Below are 26,717 nucleotides of genomic sequence, written 5' to 3'. Positions count from 1 at the left end.
ATCCCTTTGAGAATGAATTGACCTAATGACTTACTTCTAACAAAGAGAATATACAGCAAAAGTGATGGGATGCAGCTTCCAACATTAGAAAAAGACTGTGGTGACCAAAAGACTGTGATTTCCATCTTGCTCATCCTCTTTTGTTCCCTCTCTCCATCTCTCACCTGTTCTGAGGGAAGCCAGTTGTCATGTTGTGAACTGCCTTATGGAGAGCCCCATGTGGCAAGGAACTGAGGGAGGATTCCAGCCGCTGGCCAACAAGGAACCAGGTCCTTAGTCCAACAGCCCACAAGGAACTGAATCCTGCCAACAATTACGTGAGTGAACTTGGAAGCAGATCCTCCTTAGTCAAGTCTTTAGATGAGACTGGAGCCCTGGCTGACCCCTTGATTGCAGTCCTGTGAGAGATCTTGAGTGATCTGACCCAGAGAATCTGTGAGAAAATAAATGGTTTCTTTAAACTGCTTAGTTTAGGGACAATTTGTTACATAGCACTAGGTAACTAATATAATAATAGTGAATCAAATGGCTATTGTTTTTAGAATCTGTTGGACACATTTAGGAATGAGAAAATATTTTGAATTTTAAAATGACATTTTTCAATAAGCTTGAAATTATATCATTTGCAGCTATTTAAACTTATGAGAAAACATTTTAGAAGGCAACTTAAAACCTGTGTGGGGTTCATAATTTTTCTAAATTCTTTTAGGGAGTACAGAAGTGAAAAATTAGCCAAGACCTAACAGCATTGGGAAACCCCATTCCTTGGTGATAGTGTAAAAGGTTAAGGGAAAGAATTAAATCTTAAATGGAATTAAAGAGTTCAGTTATCTGCCTTGAGAAAGTAACGTTAGTACTTGAGCCAAGCTAGACGGTGCACAACTAAAATAATAGCCTCTACCAAATGAGGACTTAACGGTTACACATTTTACCTCATTTAATCATTACAACAGCACTTGGAGGGGGATTTTATCTTTATGGAGATTTGAGGAGGCCAGTTTATTACACCCAAATTATTATGTTGAGTTGAGCCTACGGAAGGGGCACTCATTTATCCAGCCATTTCTCCATGTGAGCCAATATCCATTTATGGGATAAATCCACCCATTTATCCCATTTATCCTATGACTAATCAAGGGACTGTCGTTACACGTGCAGCTCACCTAAAATGTTATCCTGCCCCAGAGCTGAAAGTGGACAGAAAGATGTCAGACTCTCCTCATTATACAAGTTAAAAAACATAAGGCCTGGGTTCAGTCCTAAGTCCCTGATTCTGAAGGCCTGTGCTCTTAACAGCTCTGTCTTTCCAGAAGATATGAAAAATGATTAAATGCATTTTCTACTGTGTTCAGATTATGTCAATCATACAGATTTTTGCCTCTCTTTCTACATAGAAGTTCAATAAATACTAACACTCTAGTTAAGATTCTAAAACGTTTTTATTGTAGTAAAATATACATACCATAAAACTCACCATTCTAACCATTTTAAGTGTACAGTTCAGTGGCATTAAGTACATTCATATCATTGTGCAACCATCACTGCCATCCATATCCCAAACTTTTTCATCTTCCCAAATTGAAACTGCATTCCCATTAAGCAATAACTCCCTATTGCCCCCTCCTCTTACCCCTGGCAACCACCATTCTACTTTCTGTCCCTATGAATTTGACTGCTCGATGTACCTCATATAAATGAAATCATATAATATTTGTTCTTTTGGGGCTGGCTTATTTCACTTAGCATAATATTCTCAAGGTTCATCTATGTTGTAACATATGTCAGAAGCCCCTTCCTTTTTTTTTTTTTAAATTTTTTTTCTTTCTTTTAATTTTTTTTGGCTGCGTTGGGTCTTAGTTGCAGCACGTGGGATCTTCACTGAGGCATGCGGGATATTTCGTTGGGGCGAGTGGGCTCTTCCTTGTGGTGCACGGGCTTCTCCCTAGTTGTGGCGGGTGGGTTTTCTCTTCTCTAGTTGTGGCACGCAGCCTTCAGGGCGGTGGGCTCTGTAGTTGTGGTGCGCGGATTCCAGAGTGCGTGGGCTCTGTAGTTTTGCTGCACGCAGGCTCTAGTTGAGGCGCGTGAACTCAGTAGTTGTGGCTCGCGGGCTTAGTTGCCCCGCGGCATGTGGGATCTTAGTTCCTGACCAGGGATCGAACCCATGTCCCCTGCATTGGAAGGCGGATTCTTTACCACTGGGCCACCAGGGAAGTCCCAAGAAGTCCCTTCCTTTTTAAGGCTGAATTGTATGTATGTATATACCGCCTTTTGTTTATTCATTCTTCTGTCTGTGAACACTTGAGTTGCTTCCACCTTTTGGCTATTGTGAATAATGCTGCTATGAACATGGGTGTATGAATACTTGTCAATTCTTTTGGGTATATATCCAGAATTGGAATTGCTGGGTTATATGGTAATTCTATGTTTAATTTTTTGAGGAACTGCTATACTGTTTTGCACATTGACTGTATCATATTGCATTCCTACAAGATTTTAAGTGATATACAAGTGGTTAGTGATGAACAATGAGCAATATAGACAATTAGCCCACAATTATGGACTCTCGGAGCTCGAAGAGACTTTACAGTACATTAGTCCAAATATCCTTCATATTCGAAGATAATGCTTCAAGTGTTTGGATGATGATTATGTTACCCTCTAGCAAACATTGATTAAAGGCTTCCTTATGTGCCCTGCACAATGCTGCACAGAACTAAAAGGGAAAAAGAAATTACCCATGCTTTTCTGGAATTCTTTCCTATAACTACCATATGCAGCCTTAAACATAGCAACCTGTTCATTTACCTTGGATAATTGGATTCACCTGGGTGGAAAGACCATGCATTTCAATTATTTTACTTCCTGTCTATCTCCATGGGAGAGATAAACTAGTTTCACTAAAGATGTGGGTTGGTAAATATTTGCAATTAGAGTCTTTTTGAGGTCACCATAGCAGTTATAAAAGCAAAACAATTTAAATATAATTGTAGATCCTTACATAAATCTGACATCTAGCCATGTCTACCTACATTATTTTAGTCTTCCACAGCATTGGCCAAGTTTAGAAGTTACACAATTCTGAGGTTTAATGAATGTTTAGATGAAAACAGTTTCTATCTCAGTTGTGAAAAACCAAATACCCTGAAATGATAATGAGGATAAGTAGTAGACAAGCATATTATAATCATAAAGGGAGCTCTGCATAAGTGCTGCTAATGCTCTAAGTGTTCTAAGTGCTGGAAATGGTCTCTGCTGGACCTTGAATGACCTGGTATCTTACCTCCTCTTCAAGACTTCTGTTAAAAGTCATAATAAGTGAATACTATTCAGTTTTGAAGAAGAAAGAAAGCCTGTGATTTGGGACACTATGCTAAGTGAAATAAACCAGACTCAGAAAGACAAATACTACATAATCCTGCTTATATGTGGAATCTAAAATAGTTGAACACAGAGAAGCACAGAGTATAATGGTGGTCACCAGGGGCTGGGGTGAGGGAAATGAGAAAATGTTGGTCAAAGGACACAAAGTTTCAGTTATGCAAGATGAATAGTTCTGGAGATCTAATGTACAGCATGGTGACTACAGTTAACAATACTGTATCATATACTTGAAATTTGCTAAGAGGGTAGATCTTAAGTATTCTCACCACACACACACACACACACACACACACACACACACACACACACAGAGACACACACGACTATGTGAGGTGATGGATATGTTAACTAGTTTGACTGTGGAGATCATTTCACAATGATAGCGAAACATGTATAAATATATACAATTTCTATTTACCAATTACACCTCAATAAAGCTGAAAGAAGAGTACCAATAAGGTGTGCATGGCAGACAGCAAGTCTATGCCTTAGTCTTCCTGGCTGTGCAGAATCTTAGAAATCAACCTGTTTAATACCTATAAACCTTTTCAAAGTTTTTTCCTCCATGAGCTCCAGAAATGTCATGGTTTCATAAGCGGTTAATCAGAAGTTAATATGAACATCAGAGAATGAATGTAACCACCCTGCATTCATATAACCTCCGCCTAAAAACAAAGAAAATTAGAATTTTGTCTGGCCTTTGCTGCAGAATTATAAACGTGCAATTCCTGTTTGGGTTTTGAAATGTTTAGATTAGTTTAATCTTGTTGTAGTCTTTAAGACCTCCTAGCTAGAAATTATTGATCCAGTTGAAACTTTTCCGTTTTACAGAGGAAGAAATAAAAATCTAGGGAAAGTATGGAATTGAGAATTAAAGGGCAAATTGAGATTAAAACGCAGTATTCTTTGTCCCATAGCTTACTTGCATTTAAAAGAGGAATCTTTAATTAATTTAAAAAGTCACAGGGAATAAATTCCTTTTTTTAAAAATAAATAAATACATAAATTTATTTATTTTTGGCTGCGTTGGGTCTTCGTTGCTGCATGCAGGCTTTCTCTAGGTCCGGCGAGCGTGGGCTACGCTTTGTTGCAGTGCGCGGGCTTCTCATCGTGGAGGCTTCTCTTGTTGCAGAGTATGGGCTCTAGGTGCGCGGGCTTCAGTAGTTGTGGCGCACAGGCTTAGTTGCTCTGTAGCATGTGGGATCCTCCCAGACCAGGGCTCGAACCCGTGTCCCCTGCATTGGTAGGCAGATTCTCAACCACTGAGCCACCAGGGAAGCCCGGGAATAAATTTCTAGTACTGGAGTTTCAGGCAGTCTTTGACTCTACTTCCATCCATATGCCTAGCAAAGCTGGACTCCACTTGTAGAGTACAGGTGTGGGGAGAGGTGTGAAGAGAGGGAAAGGGAGAGATAGGAGAAGATAAGAAATATTTCATGTCTCTCTTATTCCTTAATTTTCCAATTCAACTCAAGTTGTCAAACATTTATGGAAGGCTTACTGTACATTGAGCATTCTTTAAGATTCTGGAGATTCAAACAAATTAGACCTGGACTTGACTTCAAGTGCCTAAAATCCAGTATAGGAGTGGGTTTATTTATGTATATGTTTGTTTTTATTCTAGAAAACCTAGCCTTTGGGATGAACTACAGTATTCTACAATGCTGTAGTCAAGTATTACTAGGGAAGGAGTGGCTAATATCTCAGAGTCCCTCAGAATTTTTTCCATGGTTAGGATTATCATAAACAATTTAGCCCAGTTGGAACCAGCCTTTGTCCTTTCCAGAGAGACCACACTATTTTTAGCTTAGACTGGAAATCTTCCTGTACCACTCTTGGCCAAGGTTCCAGCTGTTTTGTGTTTGCTCACTTCAATATTTTCTTAACTTCTCTTTAGCATTGCGAAAAACTCCAGAAATTTCCTAATTTACTCTTTGCACTATTACAAAAAATACAGTGAGGGTTTAGGCTTGTATTACGCTGCAGTCACTCAATAATAATATTTCCTGAATGCCTATCTCAGGTCCCTGGGATACACCATTGAACATAACAGGCAAAGATTCCTGCCCTCGTGGAACATATACTCCAGTTACTACATATAATAAAAATCTGAAATAATTGAGGCTCAAAATATAATTTTTTCTCTCATATAAAATAAGTCCAGATTTAGTCAGTCCAAGGCTCCATTGGTGGCTCCACTGTCACCAAGGATCTTGACTCCTTCACTATTCGTTCTTTCTCAGCCTTGTCTCATAGCTTTCATCCTCAGGATCACCTCATACTCAGAAAATGGCTGATGTAGTCCAGTCATCATGTCTATATTCCAGGCAGCAGGAAGGAGGGGAGTGCAGGCAAAAGAGATGACTTCATGCTAATCAGCTCTTTTAAAATAGCTTTCCTAGAAGCCTCGCCCAATTATGTCCACTTAGAGAAGGGATATCTGCTAGGGAGCCTGGAAACTGTAGCTTTAAACATGGCAAGTATACGCAGCCAACAATTTAGAGGTTTTGTTACCAGGAAAGAAGGAGAGAATGGATGTTGGATAAGCAATAGTCTTTGTCACATATATCTTAATCTTCAATATAATGCGTGTTTATGCATCTATAAATAGAGAGATGATAGGTAGGTAGGTAGATAGATGGATAGACAGATGTACAAGGAGAAATTTTAGAGCATCATAAAGGGGACTCATCATATATATGTAGTACTTTGGGGGCTGTTTTTACCCTTGTAAAAAAATCATATATATAAAACCTAACTTTAAATATTAGACGTCTACCCATCTTTAAATGTTTACAGTGATTATCCCACCTAGACAGTTATTAAGGAGTGTGGGGTATGGACTGTCACTCATTTCACTGAGTGAAATCCACTATCCTTAGTTCTCAAAATAATCTGCCGATTCCTTACTGTATTTATAATCTGAGTCAAAAAGATCTCCCTGATTTCCTAAATAAGAGAAAAAAAAAAAAAAAAAAAAAGGACTCCTCTGAGAGGTCCTGTATTTGATTCAGGTAAAAGAGTGTGTGTCCTTAAACCTTTGACCTCTTAATGATGTAAGCGGGGAGGTGAGAGTGCAGTCAGCTTCTCCCTTCCTCTCCTCTTTACCGTGCCCTGTAGCCCCAGGAATGGAAGAGACCTGTGGCTCTAAAGTAGTGGGTGTAATGGTAAGAGCTCTGTGCACCTGGAATACGCTCAGTTCTGGCTCAGTTGTGGAAGAGCCGACTTCCTTTCTTTTGGCCTGAGTTTCCTAATTTGTAAAATGACAGTGATTAAGTTCAATTACTGTCACAGCATTTTATTTAACTGCTAGAGTAACAGTAAATAACTTCTTGAAAGAATTCTGAATTTGTACTATCTCTGGTTTGGTTTTGCTTTTGTCTTTGTCTTAGAAACACTTTTGATTGAAAGATTGGCATATATATCAACAAAAGCAACAGCATATTTTCCAGATGTCTTGACAAGGGGGAAATTCCTTCGGTAGTATATTAGTCTACACAGGCTGCTGTAACAAAACACCACAGATTGGGTGGCTTAAACAATAGCCATTCATTTCCTCACAGTTCTGGAGACTAGAAGTCCATGATCAAGGTGCTGGCAAATTTAGTTTCTGGTGAGAGGTCTCTTTCTGGCTTGTAAATGGCCACCCTCTTGCTGTACCCTCACACAGCTATCCCGCTGTGTATGCACAGAGAGAAAAGAACTCTCATGTCTTTTCCTCTTCTTATAAGGACTCCAATCCTTTTGGATTAGGGCCCCACCCTTATGACTTCATTTAACCTTAATCACCTCCATAAAGGCTCTATCTCCAAATTCAGTCACATTGGGGGTTGGGGCTTGAACATATAAACTGGGGGTGGGGGGAGGGGGAACACAGTTCAGACCACCACAAACAGTACCACAGAGAGCCATGCTCTACCATCATTTCTTGATAACTGTGGCAACGCAGTAGATGAAATACATAAGCTATATGTTAGTTTAATGTCTCAAATTGCTTCTTCATTTTGGGCCTAAATTATTCAAATTGGATAGCTTCACTGACTATAAGACTGGATAATTGCTCCATGCGCTCTCATTTCCCTCATTTAACTACCTGAAAAATAAAAAAAACAAGCTTCCTTTCCAAGGGTATATGGTCTTAGATCCCATTTAATTTAACACTTACTCTTCAGAATTTATTTCTTCAGAGCAGAAGTCTACTACGAACACAAAGACAGAAATAGTTAATAACAACAATAACAACATACCTTTGTCTTTCTATTTCAGGCATTTAACTAACTTTTTCAAATGACTAAAAAGCCAAGAGAGAAAGAAATCTAAACTTCACTGAGCGCTTACTGCGTGCCTGGCATAATACTAGGCCCTTTGCATAAACTGATCACTAAATCCTTACAACAGCCCTAGAGGCTATTATTATATCCATTTACAGTGAAGAAAATTGAAGTGGCTTGCCCACAGTTGAACTGAGAGGGTGGAACCCAGATTTCAACCCAGATCTGCTTAGTTCCAAAGCCTGTTCTCAGCAATATTATTTGGGGTAAAACTGAATATACATAATTTCAAGTAAATTAAGAAACTTCTATATTGTTAAAAAGCATGGGATTAAAATTGTGTGTGGTTATGGAATGGTCTCCAAGATATATTGTGGGAATTTTTAACTGATAGTTGCATATGGTTTAAAATTAAAAGATTTAAAAAAATATCCAGTGACTAGCAAGTCTTGATTCCATCTTGTCTCCTAGTGTCTCCATTATTGCTTCCCAGTGGCAACCACTATTACCAGTTTCCTTGTGTTTCTTTTGAGATATTCTATGAATTGAATAACAGGACATCTACACACATACACACACTTTGAAAACACAAATGGTGGCATATTAAAGCCCTGTTCTGCACTTTATTTTTTTTAGTAAACACTATATTGCTGTCTGACCAGGGGTACTGAAAAGTTAGAGTGAGAAGGACACTGCTTCTCATTATATACTCTTGAATAATTTTTTTAACCATGTGCATGTATTATTTTTCTCAGTTGTAAAACGTACATACAAGAAAATGTCTGCATATTTTTAATATTTGGATAAAGATCTTAAAAACAAATAGTAAGATTTTAAAGAAAACCAACTCAAGGTCATTTTATGTCTCTTTTAATTTTGTGGCACAATTTCTTCTTCTTGAGGAGCATGATCTTCAGCAATATTTACTTTCTGAATTAAGCTTTGGGTTGTGATGCTACCTAAAATCAACTCACCTCTAACAGGAAATGTTATTCTGTTGTCTATGAAATATAGAAGCCAAGTTTTGGAATAAAGTATGGCTACAGCCTGGTGGTCTTACTTTGAATTAAAAAAACTTTCATTTACAATCACTTTTCTTTAAGACAAGTCTTGGAGTCATGATATTAAGAGATAAAAAGAGTCAGGGGCTTCCCTGGTGGCGCAGTGGTTAGGAATCCGCCTGCCAATGCAGGGGACACGGGTTCGTGCCCCGGTCCGGGAAGATCCCACATGCCACGGAGCGGCTATGCCCGTGAGCCACAACTACTGAGCCTGCGCATCTGGAGCCTGTGTTCTGCAACGAGAGAGGCCGCGACAGTGAGAGGCCCGCGCACCACGATGAAGAGTGGCCCCCGCTCGCCACAAGTGGAGAAAACCCTTGCACAGAAACGAAGACCCAACACAGCCAAAAGTAAATAAATAAATAAATAAATAAATAAAAAGAGTCAGAATCTATCACACTTATTTTACACCTGAGAAAGACAGTACCAAAATGTAAAGCAATGTGTCCCAAAACATAAAACAAAGATTCCTGACATTCAGTCCACTGCTGTTTCCATTTAGAAAAAAAAACCTTAATAATGATTATCCTTATAAATATTTTATTCATTAAACTTGTCATAAAAAGGATATGACCTGCACAACCCCCCCGAAAAAAAGAGAAAATAAGAAAAGCAATTACAATTCTTAAAAATGATATTAGATGCATGTTCTTTTCATATTCAGAAGCTAAGTTCTAGAGATGAGTTAGAATTTCTGGAAGTATTCAACCTTGAGGGAGAATATGAAAGAGGACACAGAGCTTGTGGAATAAGAAAGCAAAGACTTTTCCTGCGTAGGGGGTAGCATTAAAGAACACCCAGAAAAGTTAGTGGGTGTAGGGAACAAAAGAATCTTTCAGAAGAAATCTGTAGGCAATCCGTGTTAGTGAGGTGGGGGAGGGGAGATTTTATTTTCTTTTTTAGCTTTTTTGAAAGTTTTCTCTCTGAAGAGTGGTGGAGAATAAAATTAAATTATAAAACTTTTCAATTTACTTAAGAACGTTAAAGTTTTTTTTTTTAAAGTTTGTTTTTAATGCACCAGACTTTCTGTAAAATTAAGACTATTTTTTAGAGCAGTTTTAGGTTCACAGCAAAACTGAGGGGAAGGTACAGAGATTTCCTATACATTCCCTGACCCCGCACATGTATTGCCTCTCCTACTATGAACATCTCCCACCAGAGTGGTACATTTGTTAAAACTGATGAACCTACACTGACACATCATAATCACCCAAAGTCCATAGTTTACATCAGGGTTCAGTTTTAGTGTTGTACATTCTGTGGGTTTGGACAAATGTATAATGACACGTATCCATCATTATGGAATCATACAGAATATTTTCACTGCCCTAAAAATCCTCTGTACTCTGCCTATTCATCTTTTCCAACCCCCTCAATCTCCACCCCCTGGAATCCACTGATCTTTTTACTGTCTCCATAATTTTGCTTTCTCCAGAATGCCACAGTTGGAATCATACAGTAAGATTGGCTTCTTTCACTAAGTATTATGTATGTATAGTCCCTCCATATCTTTTCATGACTTGAGAGCTCATTTATTTTTAGTGCTGAATAATATTCCATTGTCTGGATACACCACAGCTTATTTATCCATCCACCTATTGAAAGACATCTTGGTTGCTTCCCAGTTTTGGCAATTATAAATAAAGCTGCTATAAACATCCATGTGCAGGTTTTTCTGTGGACATAAGTTTTCAGCTCCTGTGGGTAAATACCAAGGAGCACAACTGCTGGGTTGTAGAGTAAGAGCATGTTTAGTTTTGTAAGAAACCACCAAATTGTCTTCCAAAGTATCTGTACCATTTTGCACTCCACCAGCAATGGATGAGAGTTCCTGCCACTCCACATCCTCACCAACACTTGGTGTTGTCAGTGTTCTGGATTTTGGTCATTCTTATAGGTGTGTAGTGGTATCCCTACTCTTAACAATTCTCTAAGTCATATAGCTTCCAGATCCCTCACTGCTCTGCTTGCCCTGCTCAGAAGCTCTATTTTATGAATAAACTGGGGCTCGAAGAGATAAATTATTTGCTCAGAATCATACCGTCAACCACATCTGAGCTAAAATTTGTATTCATCATTATTTGCAGTGAACTGACTCACAATGCAGCCACTTTTTTTTTTTTTTTTTACTGTGAATAATGCTGTACTGTAAAACATCACACAGTCTGGGGACTATGAGAAGAATGCCAGACAACTTCTAAGATTTCTCTTTCACATGAAAGCATGCCTGCCTTTTTGAACAGGTTTGAAGGAAATCAGTGCTGTTTCTACTTCTTAGTTAATGAAAATGATAGCTTTTGAAGAATATGCTATTTTCCAGAGCTAAGAAATCCAAGGCAGGTAATGAACATACTAGGTTTTTAATGTCTGATACTCACTTTTAAGATGACGATGTATATTCTTTTCGTACTTGGTAAGTTGTTTCTCTATCTGAATTTATCTTTCTTAAGAATATATAAACACATACACAGTCCTGAGAAATAGCTTGGTACTATTGTGCATTATTTGTCTGAGAGAATGAAATGTATATAGTGACCTAGGTTTGTGTTCATTGTAAATGGTAAGATTTATGAATTGTCGAGTCAACCTTACAAAGAATCCTGGAAATGAGCAATCCTGATCTGACTGTGATTCCTCCCTGAGGTCAGCTCTAGGTCACCATATTCTGAGTCTTTATGCCACTTACTCATGATGGGAATTATAGTTGGCCTGGATTTCCCCATTGACATTTCCACTTGATTAGCTGTGCTTCATTCTAGACTTAAGTAGGAGGAAACTTCTGTTTTTCTTCTCAGACATACGCTCTCAAATCGATAGAAGTCAGAAGTCCTGGCAGAATCACACAACAGACATTTCTGGTATGTGATTCACCCATAGGGACTATGTGGGCATCAGTATAGGAATTTTTCACAGGCCCCCAGGTGTTACTTAACAAATTAGAGCCATTTCTTACTAATTCAAACTAATTGGACAAAGAAAAGTCTGAATTAGTAAAATCTTTAATCATATACTTAAGAAAACCTTTTAATTGTAATAATTTCAAACTTACAGAAAAATTATAAGACTAATACTTGAAGTGCCCATATATGTTTTACCCAGACTACCAAATTTTTAACATTTTAAACCACACTTGTTTTATCTTTCTCTCTACTGTGCCTGTCTATATTATTTATTTTTTCTGCACCATTTGAAGAGTTATCCTTTTATAATTCCCCTCGTATTACTTCCTAAGTATTTCCTAAGAATAAGGGCATTCTCCTATGTAGCTACAGTACAGTCATCAAATTTGGGACACAAATGGATACAATAGTTTTTATCTAACTACCATTCATAGTTTTCAATTATCCCAATAAGGTGTGCATGACAGCCAGCAACTACATTCCTCAATCCTCTTGGCTGCACAGAACCTTAGAGATCAACCTGTTCAGTATCTATAAACCTTTTCAAAGTTTTTTCCTCCATGAGCTCCAGAAACATTACGATTTCATAAGCAATCAATCAGAAGTTAATATCAACATTAGAGAATGAGTGTAACCACACTGCATTCATATAATCTCAGCCTAAAAACAAAGAAAATTAGAATTTCAGGATGGGCTTTGATGCAGAATTATAAATGTGCAATTCCTGTTTGGCTTGTGAAATATTTAGATTAGTTTATCTAATCCTGTTATAGTTTTCAAGACCTCCTTGCTAGAAATGATTGATTCAGTTGAAACCTTTCCTTTTTACATAGGAAGAAACAAGAATCTAGGGAAAGTATATTACTGAAAAGTAAAGGGCAAATTGAGATTGAACCTCAGTATTCCTTGTCCTATAGCCTGCTTGCCTTTAAAAGAGGAATCTTCAAATAATCAGTTAAAAAACTCACGGGGAATACATTTCTAGTACTGGAATTTCAGGCAGTCCTTAACAGGAAAAACCAGGTCACTGGTGGATCAGGGGGTAGGGGTGGGTTTGATTGAAAACGGGCACAAGGGAACTTTCAGGTTAGTTAGGCTCTGAAAATATCCTACTAGGTTAGGCCTTGGTTAACTAGTTTTCTCTGAGACCAGGCCTTGTTAAGAAGAACAGAATGCACTAGCTTATTTCAAAATGGTTCCTTTTCTCTTCCCCCTGCAGGAAGCACAAAGTGGTTTTTTCCTGATATTTACTGTGAGAAACTGGCTGGCCTCCTAGGGGTAAATCTCACAATACTGTAGAGCGTGACTCTTTTCACTCCCATTACCATAATCTTTGTTTAAATTCTTATCTTTTGCTTGAATTATTGCTAAAGTCTTAACTGGCCTCCCCATTTCCAATCTCTGTTCTCCAGTTTTGTGTTGCCAGAAGATCTTTTAAAATGAAAACTTGGTCATCTAATTTCTCACATTAGAAAACTTTGATGGTTCCCCATTGTTTACATTACAGTAGAAGTCAGATTCCCTTGATATTGCACACAAGACTCTTCATGAACCAATACAATATTCTAGTCTCTCCGTCCAGTACTCTTCACCATACCCCTTTCATCTGGGCAGGCTGATACCTGGCAGCCACAATCTCCTATGGGTCATGCTGTTTTAGGTCTCCTGTTATTCCTGCTCCTATAATGACCTACATCTCCTTGTCTATTTAAAGAAAACCTTATCATCATTTACACAAACATTACTTGCTTTCTGAAGGTTTTTCTCCCATCCCCCATCTTCCAGCACTGACAATTCCTTTTAAAAATAGCCCCTATATATTTCTCATGGCACCTACAGTTTTTTGATTACACTTAACTGATGACACAAACTATATCTTATTGCATTTGAATCCCCAGTGCCTAGCACTGTACTTGGTGTATAAAGTGGCCATATGACTAGGTTTGTACCTGTTGACCTGGCTCAATTATTAACTGCACTCTCTTTTACTCTCAAAAGGGTCTTGTTTGTTAGATAAGCAATATATGGCCACCCTCTACATGGTATATGCCTGGTAAATATTTGAATGGATGAAGGAGCCTTCGTTTTCAGCTCTGGCATCTGAGCACTTACTACCATACAATAAATATAGGAAGAATTAAAAACATTTTTTAAGTGAGTTTCTTACGATGTCTTTTTCCTTAGCTTGACTACCGCTGATTTAACTTTGCTTCAATTTACCTCGGGCTACACGGCGCTCAATTGCCTTTTGGACTCGCAGCATGGTTTCAGACTTTGCTGTAACTTGTCTCATTTTGTAATCATCAGCCACATTTCCTGATGCCAGTCTTTCAAAAGGTCAATAAATTAATAAAAACAAGATAGCCCGCAGTGGAGGCTGATAGGCAAAAACAAAAGGTGTCAGAATCACCACTTAACTCTAGAAATACTGCCCTCACATCTACTTCGTCACAGCGGGCGCCAAGCATCTGTTTTGCCCAAGACAAAAATGGCCTCCGTCAGAGTCAATTCCCTTTCCTTTGCGGACCAATCGAAACCTAGCATTCAGGGCACCCGGTGTCCTCACTTCCGTCTCAGCTGCTAGGATCTCTAATTCTCTTAGCGAGTCCGGACCGTCCGCCTCCAACTCGGAAGGGCTTCGGCGGCTGGGGCGGCGAGGCACGCAGGCGGCGGGCGGGATGAGCGCGGCGCGTGGCGGAGCGGTGCGGTCGCTGCGGGTGCCCGGCCGCCACGGCTATGCCGCCGAGTTTTCCCCGTACTTGCCGGGCCGCCTGGCCTGCGCCACCGCGCAGCACTACGGCATCGCGGGTGAGGCCGGGCCGCGCTGAGCCGCCGGGGCGGGGGCGGGTTCCAGCCGAGCTCCAGCTCCCTCTGGTGGTCCAAAAGCACTTCCGACAGTAGACGGCGCCAGAAAAGAACACCGGGGGAAGCAGAGGAACGCCTGGCTCTCTGACCGCCTTTGTCCAGTGTGGGGAGTTGGTTTAGAATCGAGTCCATCACCTTTTCCAGTTACAGTGCGGAAGTAGCGTGTGGAAGATGCCTAGAGCCCCTAGTCCTTATGCCTTAGAGCGCACCGACACCGTCGCCCCTAGTGACACACACCCCTCCAGGTACACGTGGCCCTGCGGAGAGCGGGCTGAACCGGTGTGGGGCCCCTTCTACCGGTCCGACGGGACCAACAGCCCTTGGAAGACGGTCTGCAGGGTCACCCCAGTACCCGCTAATTGGACCACATTCCCCACAGGCTGCGTTCCGGCTGTGCGTCTTGAGAATGCTCCTGAGCAGACGCCAGGCGTTTCCCCGCGAGTGCCGACACGAAATCGATCACGTGCTTTTCTCGCTTTTTCTTGTCTCCGGAGGAATACAAACATTTGCAGGCAGTTAAAAGGTTCAGGTTAATGGTTTCTGGTCCTGGACTAGGTTGAAAGGCGGGGTTCTATTCTTGACTTACGGGCTTTCTTTTAATTCATCTCGTAGCTGTTGTGTACGCACTGAAGGTCTATGAAAAAATTCACTGCATAATGTCAGCTCTGGACAGTATTTTTTGTTGGGTGCTACAGTGATTTAGTGATTTCTAAAACTGAGAGGGAGAGAAATATTTGCCTTAATATTTTCACCATTAGCTTTTAATGGTTGCAAATTCAGGTTTACAATACTTGCCTACCGTTTAGGTTGAAGACTCGTGAGTTTGTAATGATATTTTAAATTAGATCCTTAAAAAAACGCCTTAAGAGGAATTGATACGTTTTTTTAAGTCAGTCATGTTTAATAGTTTTTTTTCCTTCAACTCAATAACAAATATAACTTTTAAAATATGCTGATCCTTTAGTAAAATAATTCCTCTTTGGTAGATAATGATATGTTGTGTTCAGCATTTTACCACCGAGTACGTGGTAAGTTCCACTAGGCATTTTGTTTTAAAATTCCATGCTGAATTTATTTTATTTTTTAAAGTATGGAACCAGTACTCTTTATTTATTTTATTTTAAAAATAAATTTATTTATTTATTTATTTTTGGCTGCGTTGGGTCTTCGTTGCTCTGCGCGGGTTTTCTTTAGTTGCACCGAGAGGGGGCTACTCTTTGTTGTGGTGCACAGGCTTCTCATTGCGGTGGCTTCTCTTGTGGAGCATGGGCTCTAGGTGCACGGGCTCGGTAGTTGTGGCTTGCCGGCTCTAGAGCGCAGGCTCAGTAGTTGTGGTGCATGGGCTTAGTTGTTCCGTGGCATGTGGGATCTTCCTGGACCAGGGATCGAACCAATGTCCCCTGCACTGGCAGGGAGATTCTTAACCAGTGTGCCACCAGGGAAGTCCCAGAATGTATTGTAGATTTATTGTGAAGGCAGTGTGATGTAGAAGGTACACAATCCCTGGGGTCTGTTAGCCTGAGGTTTCTCACCTGTAAATAGGGATGATAACACCTGTTTGGGAGGTTTGTGTGCCTGTCATCCTGCCTGGCCATAGAGTATGCACTTAAATATCTGTCCCCTGTTAGAGCTGTGTCTGGATTCCAAGCATAGGTGAGATGGTAAGCTTAATATTTAATTAAGCACAATGTAGAGAGAGAGAGCACAATGTAGAGAGAGAGACAGAGTCCTGATCATTTTGTATACATGGCCTCAAGTAACTTGAAATTTGTGACTATAAAATTAGGTACTCAGTACTTGATACCTCTTTGCCTTGACATGGTCCCCCAGCAGGTTCAACAGCATGACCTCAGCATTTTTCTCCTTAGGCTGTGGAACCCTGCTAATACTGGATCAAAATGAATCTGGGCTTAGGCTTTTTAGAAGGTAAGATGACTCGAACTATTAAACTTATATGTGTTCTCTGTTGCTTTTAAGACGTTAATAGAATTAGTTTTGAATCTTTGTGATCAATAAGATGTTTTAATTTGCAGTATAAAAGAACCTTCAGGATTTGCATAGGATAGAGCTTATTTTTGCCATGAACTTGTGATTATGTCACTTTTCTTCTAAAGCTCTTGTCTCTTAGTATTCACTTATAAATTGTAAAACTTAAACATAAAAAAAATGGGAGCTAGTTGGTATACTGTTTGACATTCCTGTCTTTGCTTTCTTCTTAACGTACTTTAGCTTTACTCATTCAGGAACTAATTATCCATTTTGTGGATTATCGCTTCTTTCCCTTTCTTCTTTCCATGCCTGTCTTGTCTGTGTGACTGTTAGACTCATTAACGTCTCCATCAGAGTTAGTCAAGGGTGGAGAAAGGAAAGGAAATTCCCTCAGAAAATAACTACCTGCTGATAGCTCAGGTGAAAGGTTTTGGGAAACCTTGAAATTATTGATGGAAATTAGTATTTTCAAGTGCTTGTTCTTCCCTCCTATGAAACACAGAAAGCAGTGAGCACCCGGGTGTGGCAGCGTGTCCTCATGTAAATGGTGCCATATTTCTAGTTGGGAGCCCTGATTTCAACCTAGCTGTGCAGGTTTCTGGCTGTATGACTGGGCTGTTCTTTTAAGCTCTCTGAAGTTGTTTCTGAATCTGGCAAAGTGCCTGCTCTACGAATCTCCCATATTTGTGAAGACCATGTGAGATAATGGGTGTTAAAATAGGTGATAAACCGTAAAAAAAAACAATGATTGTTATTTTATGTTCAGCTGCCTATGTAACTAGATTTTTTTTGTTTTAATTTCCCTGGTGTAGCTTTGACTGGAACGATGGTTTGTTTGACGTGACCTGGAGTGAGAACAATGAGCACATCCTGGTCACCTGTAGTGGTGATGGCTCGTTACAGCTCTGGGACACCGCCAGAGCCGCAGGGCCACTGCAGGTCTACAAGGAGCACACTCAGGAGGTAGGAAGGGACTCTTTCTGGGCTGATTGTTTTTCTTTGGTTGAAATCCATTTGGGGGTGGAAACATGGGGAAATGTCTTCAGGGGACAAGAAGTTTAGGCTTTAGTGTTTCTTGTGCATGTTAGATGTCACTTGTTATTTGATTATTCAAACATAAAGTACCTTTTAGCCTAAGGAGCTGGGAAAGAAGAAAAGGTCAGGCTTCTCGTTAGTCAGTAAAAACGCCTCCGGTAGGAAGTGTACTGGGGCACCGTTTCCTCCAGAGGCACATCGCTTTCTTTACGCTGTAAGGAAGGATATGTCTCCATACGCTGCCTTAAGATAGAGGTAAGTGGACTTTTCACAGAGACATCATAAGATTGCCTTTAGGACGTCACTGTGATTCCTAAGGATTTTCAGAATATATTGAAGCAAGAGCTTGAAATACTGACTATAAGGCAGAGCTTACCGAAGAAGTTTAAAAACTAAATCTCTTACATGTGCTAGATATTGTGTGTGTGTATGGGTAGCATAGAGAATAGTTTGGCCTTCAGTCATATTAAAGTACATATATACTTTTCATGAACATGATGGTAAAGACATTCTCTTTTGGTGTTTTACCTTAAATGTTTTAAGAATTTTCTCAAGGTAGCAATAGATGCTTCAAATGAAAACTTGCAAATTTACTTTCAGATTTGTGCCTGGCTCATGGAAAGACCTCAGTAAATGCTTATTAGGTGCAAGAATGTTAGTCTTTTGTAATAATAGACTGGTTATGTGAGGATTCTACACATCATTTTTATAGTTCTAGCTATTAAAAATGAGTATCTCTAAGATCTGACTGAAAATAATAGAAAATTTTAGTTCCTCCATTTTATTGTAAAGGAGGCTCTTTGAATAAATGTAGTTATAAATGATCGTGTTTTCATAGAACCACTGAATACCAAGACAACTTTGGTAAAGGAGGAGCTTTAGTTTCAGCATGTTCAATGCAAAAATCCCCACAAAGCAGCATGTCCAAAATTCAGACATTTTTGTGGTACCTTCATGATTTTTGCCATTTTCTTATACCACTTATATTATGATTAACTTAATGTTTTTCTTTCTTTTTTAAAAATATTTTTCCTCTCAAAAGTTTTCTTTCTTTTTCTTAAATCTTTGGGCCTTGTATTGGTTATCTATATAAATTCTAGGGCTGTAGCTAACAAATCATAAAATAATATATCCAGTTTTGTTAAATGGTAGATACTGATTTAATGTTTTTCTTTAAATGAACTTTACATAGTTATTTCACTTATTCTAAAACAGCACATATTCATGAAACCATGGAATTGATAGCTTAGTATGTACATTTATTTCATGTATGGTAAAATAAATATATAACGAATAAAATAAAATGTGTGTACTAGTTAAAATCATCTCTTGTACAACCAATGGTGTTTGTACTGCTACTACTCTGGAAAATACTGTTCGAGAATGTGCCGTGTGATGGTCACGCAGTCTTTACTTCAGCTCAGTGAAAGTGAATTTCACTATCTCATGTGATAACTTATTTGACTTTTTGATTGCTCTGTTGGTTAGATAATTGCTCTCTTAGGCCTAAATCTACCTTCAATATCAACGAACTGTTGCTTCAGATTCCTTTCTCTGACATGGTGAGACTAAGTCCAGTCCCTCTTTTCCAGGAGAATCCTTGAAAATAGCTGTCATGCCCCCCTGTAAGTCTTCCCTCTTCCAGACTGTACATTTGTAATTCCTTTGACCTGTCCTCAGGTTACATGGTCTCTATATCTTTCACCCTCCTGGTAAACTCCTTTGGGTAATCTCTTGTTTTACAGTGTTGCTTTTAATGTTGTAAACCTAATTTATTCCAGAAATGTGTTTATTAGTGCTGAGCTTTATATGACTTCGCCACCATGATCTTGAGCCTCTAGTTCTAATAATATTACCTAACGTGGCTGTGCATTTTCCTCAGCCACGTTGTAGTGCTGGGTTACTTTCAGTCCACTCGTAAAGATCTTTGTACTACTGTTAAACCAGTGGTGTACATCATTCTATAATTATGTAACTGGTTTTTTGAACTGAAGACTTATTTTATAGTTTGTTTTTTCAGACTGTTGTTCTAGGTTGTCCTTCCTCATTTTCTTTTCAAATGCAATTTTTGATAAGCATTTTGTATCAGTTAGATGCCTTGGCTGTTACCCTAAGAGAAAACCAAACTAAAAGTGCTTTCAACGATCTGAGTTTTTTATTTCACATAACCAAGGATATGGAGCTGGGAATGGGTCCAGGTTTGTTTCACTTAGGCTTGGCAGTGTCGTCAGATGCCCAGGTTTCTACTGCCTTTCCACTCTGCTCTCCGCAGTGGGTTTCCTTCTTCTAACGCTCCGTATAGTTCCAGTTATCGTCTCATCACGTGCCCGGTCGTAACTCTGTCATTTGTGAGGGAAGCAAGTCACCACTCGTACTTTCATCTAAGTAAGATTCACCCCTAGGATGAGGAAAGGACAGAGCTTTCCCTGAAGGGCAAAACTGGGGTTCTGTGAGCAAGGAGAAAGGGAGATTGGTGGTTGGGGAGTCCCCATCACTATGTGCCACAGTATTACTTCTTGTCTTTCTCACGATTGTTAGTAAAAGTCGAACCACACCAAGCCGGGTGACGAGTAGAGAACTGTAGGACCCTCAGAAAGGTTGTCCTCCATGAGATTGTTAAGAGAAAGAATTTCTGGTGATCAATCTAAAACTCAGTATTATAATCCCAAATACTTGGCATTTTTCATTAAAGAGAAATACAGCATTTATCTAAAGTTTGTCTCTGACACCAAATATGCAGAAACACTTAAAAGGATTGATTTAAGGTCAAATAGAGTTTTGAGGAGCTAATAAATATTTGTTGAATATTCAACAAATAGTGTTGAATAAAGTCCAACAGTCAGTTTTCAGATAGTCAGATAAGTAGTTACTGAAGCAAAAAGGAAAATTCCAAGACCTAGATATATTTTAGGCCTTAAGGAATAAAGGTCCTGGTGAAATGAAAGAAAGAAAAACATGGAAAGTTTCCCTTTGCATGGCTTCTAAACTTAGCATCAAAGCAGGAATCGGATTCTTCTCTGTATTATTTAACTGCAGAGGCCATTATGTCTTTTGAGCCCCATAAAATGCCTTCAGCTTAGCCTGCTGCTGAATATATAATAAGAATGGAAGAATAAGAAAATTTTTAAAAGTTCAGCAAGAAGGAGAAAAAAGAGAGTAATTGAGAATTTTGTTTCTGACTTCATGGCTTATAGCACTGTGCTGTTGAGAGTGAGTTAAAAGTGACTTTAAGATGACAGACTCAGTTTAATATTTATTTCAGCATCTAATTCTCAGTGTTCTTATTACAGTTTTTAAAAATAGTTAAAATTTGTCTTCATTGTCAAATAATGAGGCTTATCAGTTTGCTGAAAATTTTTAAAAGATATTTGATACATTTAAAGTTTTTGATCATGAATTTATAAATAAAGGTAAAGAATCAAGGCATTTATCCTGCTTTTCCTGTATGAATTTCACTGTGGGGTAATCAAATCGTTGGTGCGGAAATTTTCTTGTAATAGAATTCTACCTAGTAAATGTAGAAGGAATAATAGAATTAGAAAATCACCATTTAGTAGCCCCTAATGAAATAATGACCCTAGGCAAGGGTTATCTGTGGATGCTAAAACCATTAATTTAAGAGTGATCCATCTTATGAACAATCCTAGGATCACTGAAAGTGGATCAACCAGAAATTAAACACCTCCTAATACAATAGGAAGCTAAAAAATAGATTGAACTGAATCAAATCAAGCCTCTAGATCTAACTGCCAATTTAAAGAAAATAGGAAGGGTAGAGGAAAAAGTTGAACACCACCATGAGGAAACAATTAGCCAAATCCAGAATGTATTTAGAACATTCCATAGGACCAACAACTTTGTTTCTTCAACAAGTAAATGTCATTGGTGGGGTAGGGGGACCTGAACCAAGGTGGGAAAGGGAACTTTCCTAGATTAGAAATAACTTAAGAGACATAACAGCTAAGTATAAAATATGGATTTTGTTTGGATCCTATTCAGATAAACCAACTATAAAAGGATGTTTCTGAGACAATCAGGGAAATATGAACATGGACTGAGTATTAGATGATGTTAAGGAACTGTTGTTAATCTAAGATGTGAAAATGGCCTTGTGCTCATGTAAAAGGTGAAAACATTCTTTCTCCTGAAGTATTTGTGAGTGAAATGGTCCGATGTTAAAATACTCCAGTAAGTAATGGAACAGATGAAACAGGATGGGTAAAATATTGATAATTATGGAAGGTATGTGATGGATACCTGGGGATTTATTATGCTATTCTCTCTACTCTTATGTGCATTTTAAAATATCTATAATGAAAAAAAATTTAAGTTTCACATTAAAAGAAATACGTAGCCCTTTCTAATCGCTCAGTAATTAAAAGTCAGTGTCCCTTTCCTTTGTATTGATACAGATAAGTATGAACATTCTGGACACAGTTTTTATTTGATGATTTTTAATTAAACAGACCAACTTAAAAAGGGCAACACTGTACAATAGATTAAAAATGAGCTCTTTGGGAATTGGATTCAGTAATAAAATTTGTCCTCCTCAAACTGTGGTTCTGATGAAGTTCAGATTTCATAAAGCAGCACAAAATATTCTTCAGTGTTTTTCTTTTTTCTTTGTGTAGTTTCCCAATTAATTTTCTTCACCACTACCAAGAGTAATTTCATTAAGATAAGCCTTTAGAGGACCCTGCTTTTAAAGCATAGCTGCAGATCTCTCTTCTTTTTATATTTCCCGTGTCCACTATTTGAGTGGGAGTGCAGGGGGGAATTGGGAATAGGGAAAAGGTCTAAGAGTAGACTAATGTGAGATGTGCTTTCTAGTCTCCTGCCCTTGTTATTATTTTCTAGTCTTCTTACTTTACATTATTTTTCTTAGTAGTTTTTAAAAAATCACAACCTGAAATTGTGTATTTATGCTTACAGCCTATCTTCCCTTGCTAAAGTATAAGACCCATGAAGGCTGGGGCTTTATCTGTCTTGTCTAACCCTATACTCTCCCTCCCACATGCCTTGTTCATAGTAAGTGCTTAATAAATATGTATTGAATAGTTATTTGACTTGAGGTTGGGATAATGGAATCTAATCATCCCTTTACAGCTGTCTCCCAAACATCTCTCTGGTTGTAAACTTTTTTCAGGGCTTGAGGTTAATGCCCAAACCCTGTTCTTCCTAGACATTTCCACTTGACTGTCAGGCTGTCACCTCAAACGCACTGTGTCTAAAATTACACATTATCTCCCTTCCTCCAGTCTTCCGGTTTTGTTAATGCCACCGTCACTGACAGTTCTGAGGCACAGAACCTTGGTGTTGTCTTGCAGTTGTTCACTAGTCCTAGTCCCTAGGGTGCTTTATGTCCCCATTTATGCCTTTGGGGGAGTTTCTGGTCACTATTTTCACCTCTGCTTTCTGCTATTGACATTTTAGCCAGCCCTCAGGGCCCTGCTAGGATACCTCTCTTCTGGGCATCAAGCTGAATTTTCCATCCCACCAGCTTTTGTATTTATGGTCTACAGTTTTGGTTTTTGTGTTTTAAACTCAATATCCTGGCTTATACTGTTAGTTTCTTTCCCATGTCCTAGTATATTAAACACAGTAAAACAAACAAACAAAAAGTGTGTATTGATTGAGTCACCTTTATTTCCTTTTTTTTTTTTTTTTAAAAATAGAAATGTGGGAGTCGTTGCACAGAAGTGGTATTTATTTATTTATTTATTATTTTTGGCTGTGTTGGGTCTTCGTTTCTGTGCACGGGCTTTCTCTAGTTGCGGCAAGCGGGGGCCACTCTTCATCGCGGTGCGCGGGCCTCTCACTATCGTGGCCTCTCTCGTTGCGGAGCACAGGCTCCAGACGCGCAGGCTCAGTAGTTGTGGCTCACGGGCCTAGTTGCTCCGCGACATGTGGGATCTTCCCAGACCAGGGCTCGAACCCATGTCCCCTGCATTAGCAGGCAGATTCTCAACCACTGCGCCACCAAGGAAGCCCTATTTCCTTCTTTTTTATCCCATTTTTAACCTCACCATGTATATCCTATGCTTGATTTTGTCCTAGACCCTGATGCTTGCCACTTTGTTATGAGTCACATAGAAGAGCTGGCAGCAGCCCTGGTATCAGCATAGTTTTCTTACGTCGTGTCTTTTGTTCTCATTGGGGCTGGGTTCTCTCTGAGCCCACGGAGGCTCTTGCAGTTTTAAAAGGTGAGAAGTTGTCAGGTTTCAAGTCCTCTGTCATGTTGGAAATGTGTAGAAGTAGAGGAGTCTGAGCTAATGATGTTATCTTTTAATTGTATTTGTTCAGTTATCCTCTAAAATGAAAACAGTAGCTCTTTATAACTACTTAGCAACAGCGCAGGTTGTGGAGATAAATTTGGTTGGTTAAATCATTTTAACTCAGTTTCTTGAGTGCCTATTATATTGCAATGAGCATAAACAAGATGGTTTTGTTTATGATGGTTCTTCTAAAATATAGCAGGTATGGCAGTTATTTAACACTAAATTTAGTAAAACATGGTAAATGCTGAACTAGGAGTAGGTGTAAGATGCTGTCGGAGTGCACAGAAGGAAGCATCTGACTCCTCGATGCTCGAGGGGTTCATCAGAGGAGGCTTACTTCACAGAAGATTTAAAGGGGCTGAGTCTTGACAGGTGAGCGGGGGTTCACCAAGTGGATAGATAGGTAGGGGCTTTAATATGGGTACGGATAATTCATGAAAACAAAATGGAATCAGTCTGGGCCCAAATGGAGCTCCAGTGAAGGGTGATACCAACAAGGGCAGGGTTTTATTTCCATAATATCACAGTCCAAGGTCACTGAAAAGTTCCATTTTAAAGTGCCTTCATGCAACATATTGTAGAGACTGCCTAGCATCATGATTAAAGGTGGACTCTGCGATTAGGCTGCCCAGGTTCAGACTTCAGCTCTGCAGCTTACTAGCTGTGGGAATTTGGACAAGTTACTTAACCTCTTTGGGCCTTGGCACGGTATCTACTTCACAGAAGTGAAGATGAAATGAGATAAAATATGTAAAGTGCTTATGACAACATCTGGCAAACAGTAGGTGCTCAGTAAAGATTTCCTATTGTGGTTATTTTTGACTGTTCACATCAGCTTGGAGCAGGGGTTGGCCAGTTACTACTCGTGGGCCAGAGCCAAATCCAGCCCGCTGTCTGATTTGTAAAGTTTTATTGGAACACAGCCATGCCCGTTTATTAAGTATCATCTATGGCTACTTTGTGCTCTACAAGGCTGAGTTTAGTAGTTGTGACAGAGACCAAATGGCCCATAATATATTTATTATGAATATAATAAATATATTAATATATTTATTATATAAATATTTAAGGCCTAAAATATTTATATGGCCCTTTACAGAAGAAACTTGCTGAGCCCTGGCCTAGAGGGTAAAATCAGCCTCTTTTGGTCTCAAGCTCTTCCCTGATTGCTTCCGAGCCTATCTTTTTCCATCCATAACTGACAGATGGCTGCAGCAGCACTTTGGATTTTGCTGACCCTTCTGTATACTTTATGAGCTACTCTCTGTTGCTGGATCATGATTTCTTTAGTGTTCCAACTGCTTTTCTCTCTTGTGCAAGAATATGGGCCGCAGCAGGGCCAGAACTGGGTGGTGAAACACTCACCTTAGTACATAATTTAAGTACATAATTTAAGGGGGCCCCAAAAGCTCAGTAGTCAAGATAAATAATCTCTTAATGCAGTATTTTAAAAATCAAAATTAATGTAAGAAAAATCTACGATGAACAAAATATCAAAGTTTTAAGTAAGGACATAATCGGTATTACTAATTATTTTTTTGTTTTAAACTCAGGTTCCAACATGGCTAGGCATAGCACTAGGCAGTAGAGAACAGGGAATCCATACTTAAGCCACAACAAACCCCAGACAGTCGTGCTTCCTGCATAAATATGGTAGAGTTTTTAGATTCAAAATAACCTGCTGGCTGATCACATTTAATGGCATACTCAGGTCCATGGCAGGACTACTTTTGTAAAGTTTAATTATACACATATTTGGTTGAACTTAGCTTCCAGTAGTGACCTGTATATAATCTGTTATATCAAATAACAGAATTAAAAGTATTTCCATAAGTTTTCATATAATTCATTTGAGATGGTTTACTGAGAGCAGCATTGGATAACTAAAGCTGTTTACCAAGAGATCTGAAAGTATCACGTCATTCCGCTAAGCTTTTTCAAAGAAAGGCCAGAAAGGGATATTAATTGAATTTTAATGCTTTCTGATAAACATTGACCTGGCAAGCTTTTTTAGATGACTAACTTTCTAATCTGCTCTGACATTTCTTCAGGGTGCTGCAAACAGTGATTTGTTGGTAGGTTTAAAAATATGTATAATTTGTTTTAGTGAAGAAGGTTTTGGAAATATTCTGTAGGATCCTGCTAAAGTAGAATGGAGTCTTATCTGTTAAGGGTAAGGCTGGAGGAACGGACAAAGATGACCTTTCCCTTTCTCAGACACCATACTGAGATTTGTAGGACTTTATTTAATGTTTCAATGAAGTGAATTAGTTGTTCTAACTGGCTATCACTGTTACAAACAGATAAATGTAATATCGAACTTGATGCTCTTTTGCATTCTAAATGACACTTTAAAATGTTTTTAGGTGTACAGTGTTGACTGGAGTCAAACCAGATGTGAACAGCTTGTGGTGTCTGGCTCATGGGATCAAACTATCAAACTGGTATGTCAGCATTACTGTATTTAAAACCAAATATTCCCTTCCTCAAAGCTTCCACTGAAGTTTTTTCTTTTCTGGAACATACTTCTATTGCTTTTCAGTTAGGCAGTTAATTTTCTTTTCAAAAAATATACTAAAGCATTTATTAGAATTTAAAATTTTCTGATCTTCTAGCTATAAACTAATAATTAGCTCAGTGTGGATTATTTTGGCCCCTTAAATACCATCTTGCTTTATATAAAAATAGACTTTAAAGAAATCCTTGAGATATATATGTATATTGTGTGTGTATATAAATACATATATATGGTATATCATATATATTGTATATATAAAGCATAATGAATTTGCCTCTGTTAAGTAATTGATCTATTCATTTATTTGTAGTGGGATCCAACTGTTGGAAAGTCTCTGTGCACCTTTAGAGGCCATGAAAGTGTCATTTATAGCACGATCTGGTCGCCCCACATCCCTGGTTGCTTTGCTTCAGCCTCAG

The 26,717-nt window shown here is 38.8% G+C and overlaps 1 protein-coding gene across 10 annotated transcripts in view; it reads left to right on the top strand.

The window, feature by feature from the left end:
- Positions 1-14,173: 14,173 nt before the first annotated feature.
- PEX7 (peroxisomal biogenesis factor 7) overlaps positions 14,174-26,717 on the top strand; it is a 91,412-nt gene continuing 78,868 nt past the window's right edge. For 8 of the 10 annotated variants that reach the window (XR_014267299.1, XR_014267300.1, XR_014267301.1 and 5 more), the window contains exons 1-5: positions 14,174-14,421; positions 16,347-16,404; positions 17,280-17,430; positions 26,147-26,224; positions 26,609-26,717. Coding sequence is in view for 5 of the 10 variants with exons in the window: in XM_082474887.1 (XP_082331013.1) it covers positions 14,292-14,421; positions 16,347-16,404; positions 17,280-17,430; positions 26,147-26,224; positions 26,609-26,717 (526 nt within the window). In the remaining 5 variants the exon portion in view is untranslated. Of the gene's footprint in view, positions 14,422-14,442; positions 14,724-16,308; positions 16,405-17,279; positions 17,431-26,146; positions 26,225-26,608 lie in introns of those variants that run through there. The other 2 variants (XR_014267302.1, XR_014267303.1) reach the window with 2 other exon arrangements.

The sequence above is a fragment of the Balaenoptera physalus genome (assembly GCF_965194825.1).
Source record: "Balaenoptera physalus genome assembly, chromosome: 9".
NCBI classification, from domain to species: domain Eukaryota; kingdom Metazoa; phylum Chordata; class Mammalia; order Artiodactyla; family Balaenopteridae; genus Balaenoptera; species Balaenoptera physalus.
Note: the sequence above shows the minus strand (reverse complement) of the source record. Positions and strands in the feature narration are given on the sequence as shown.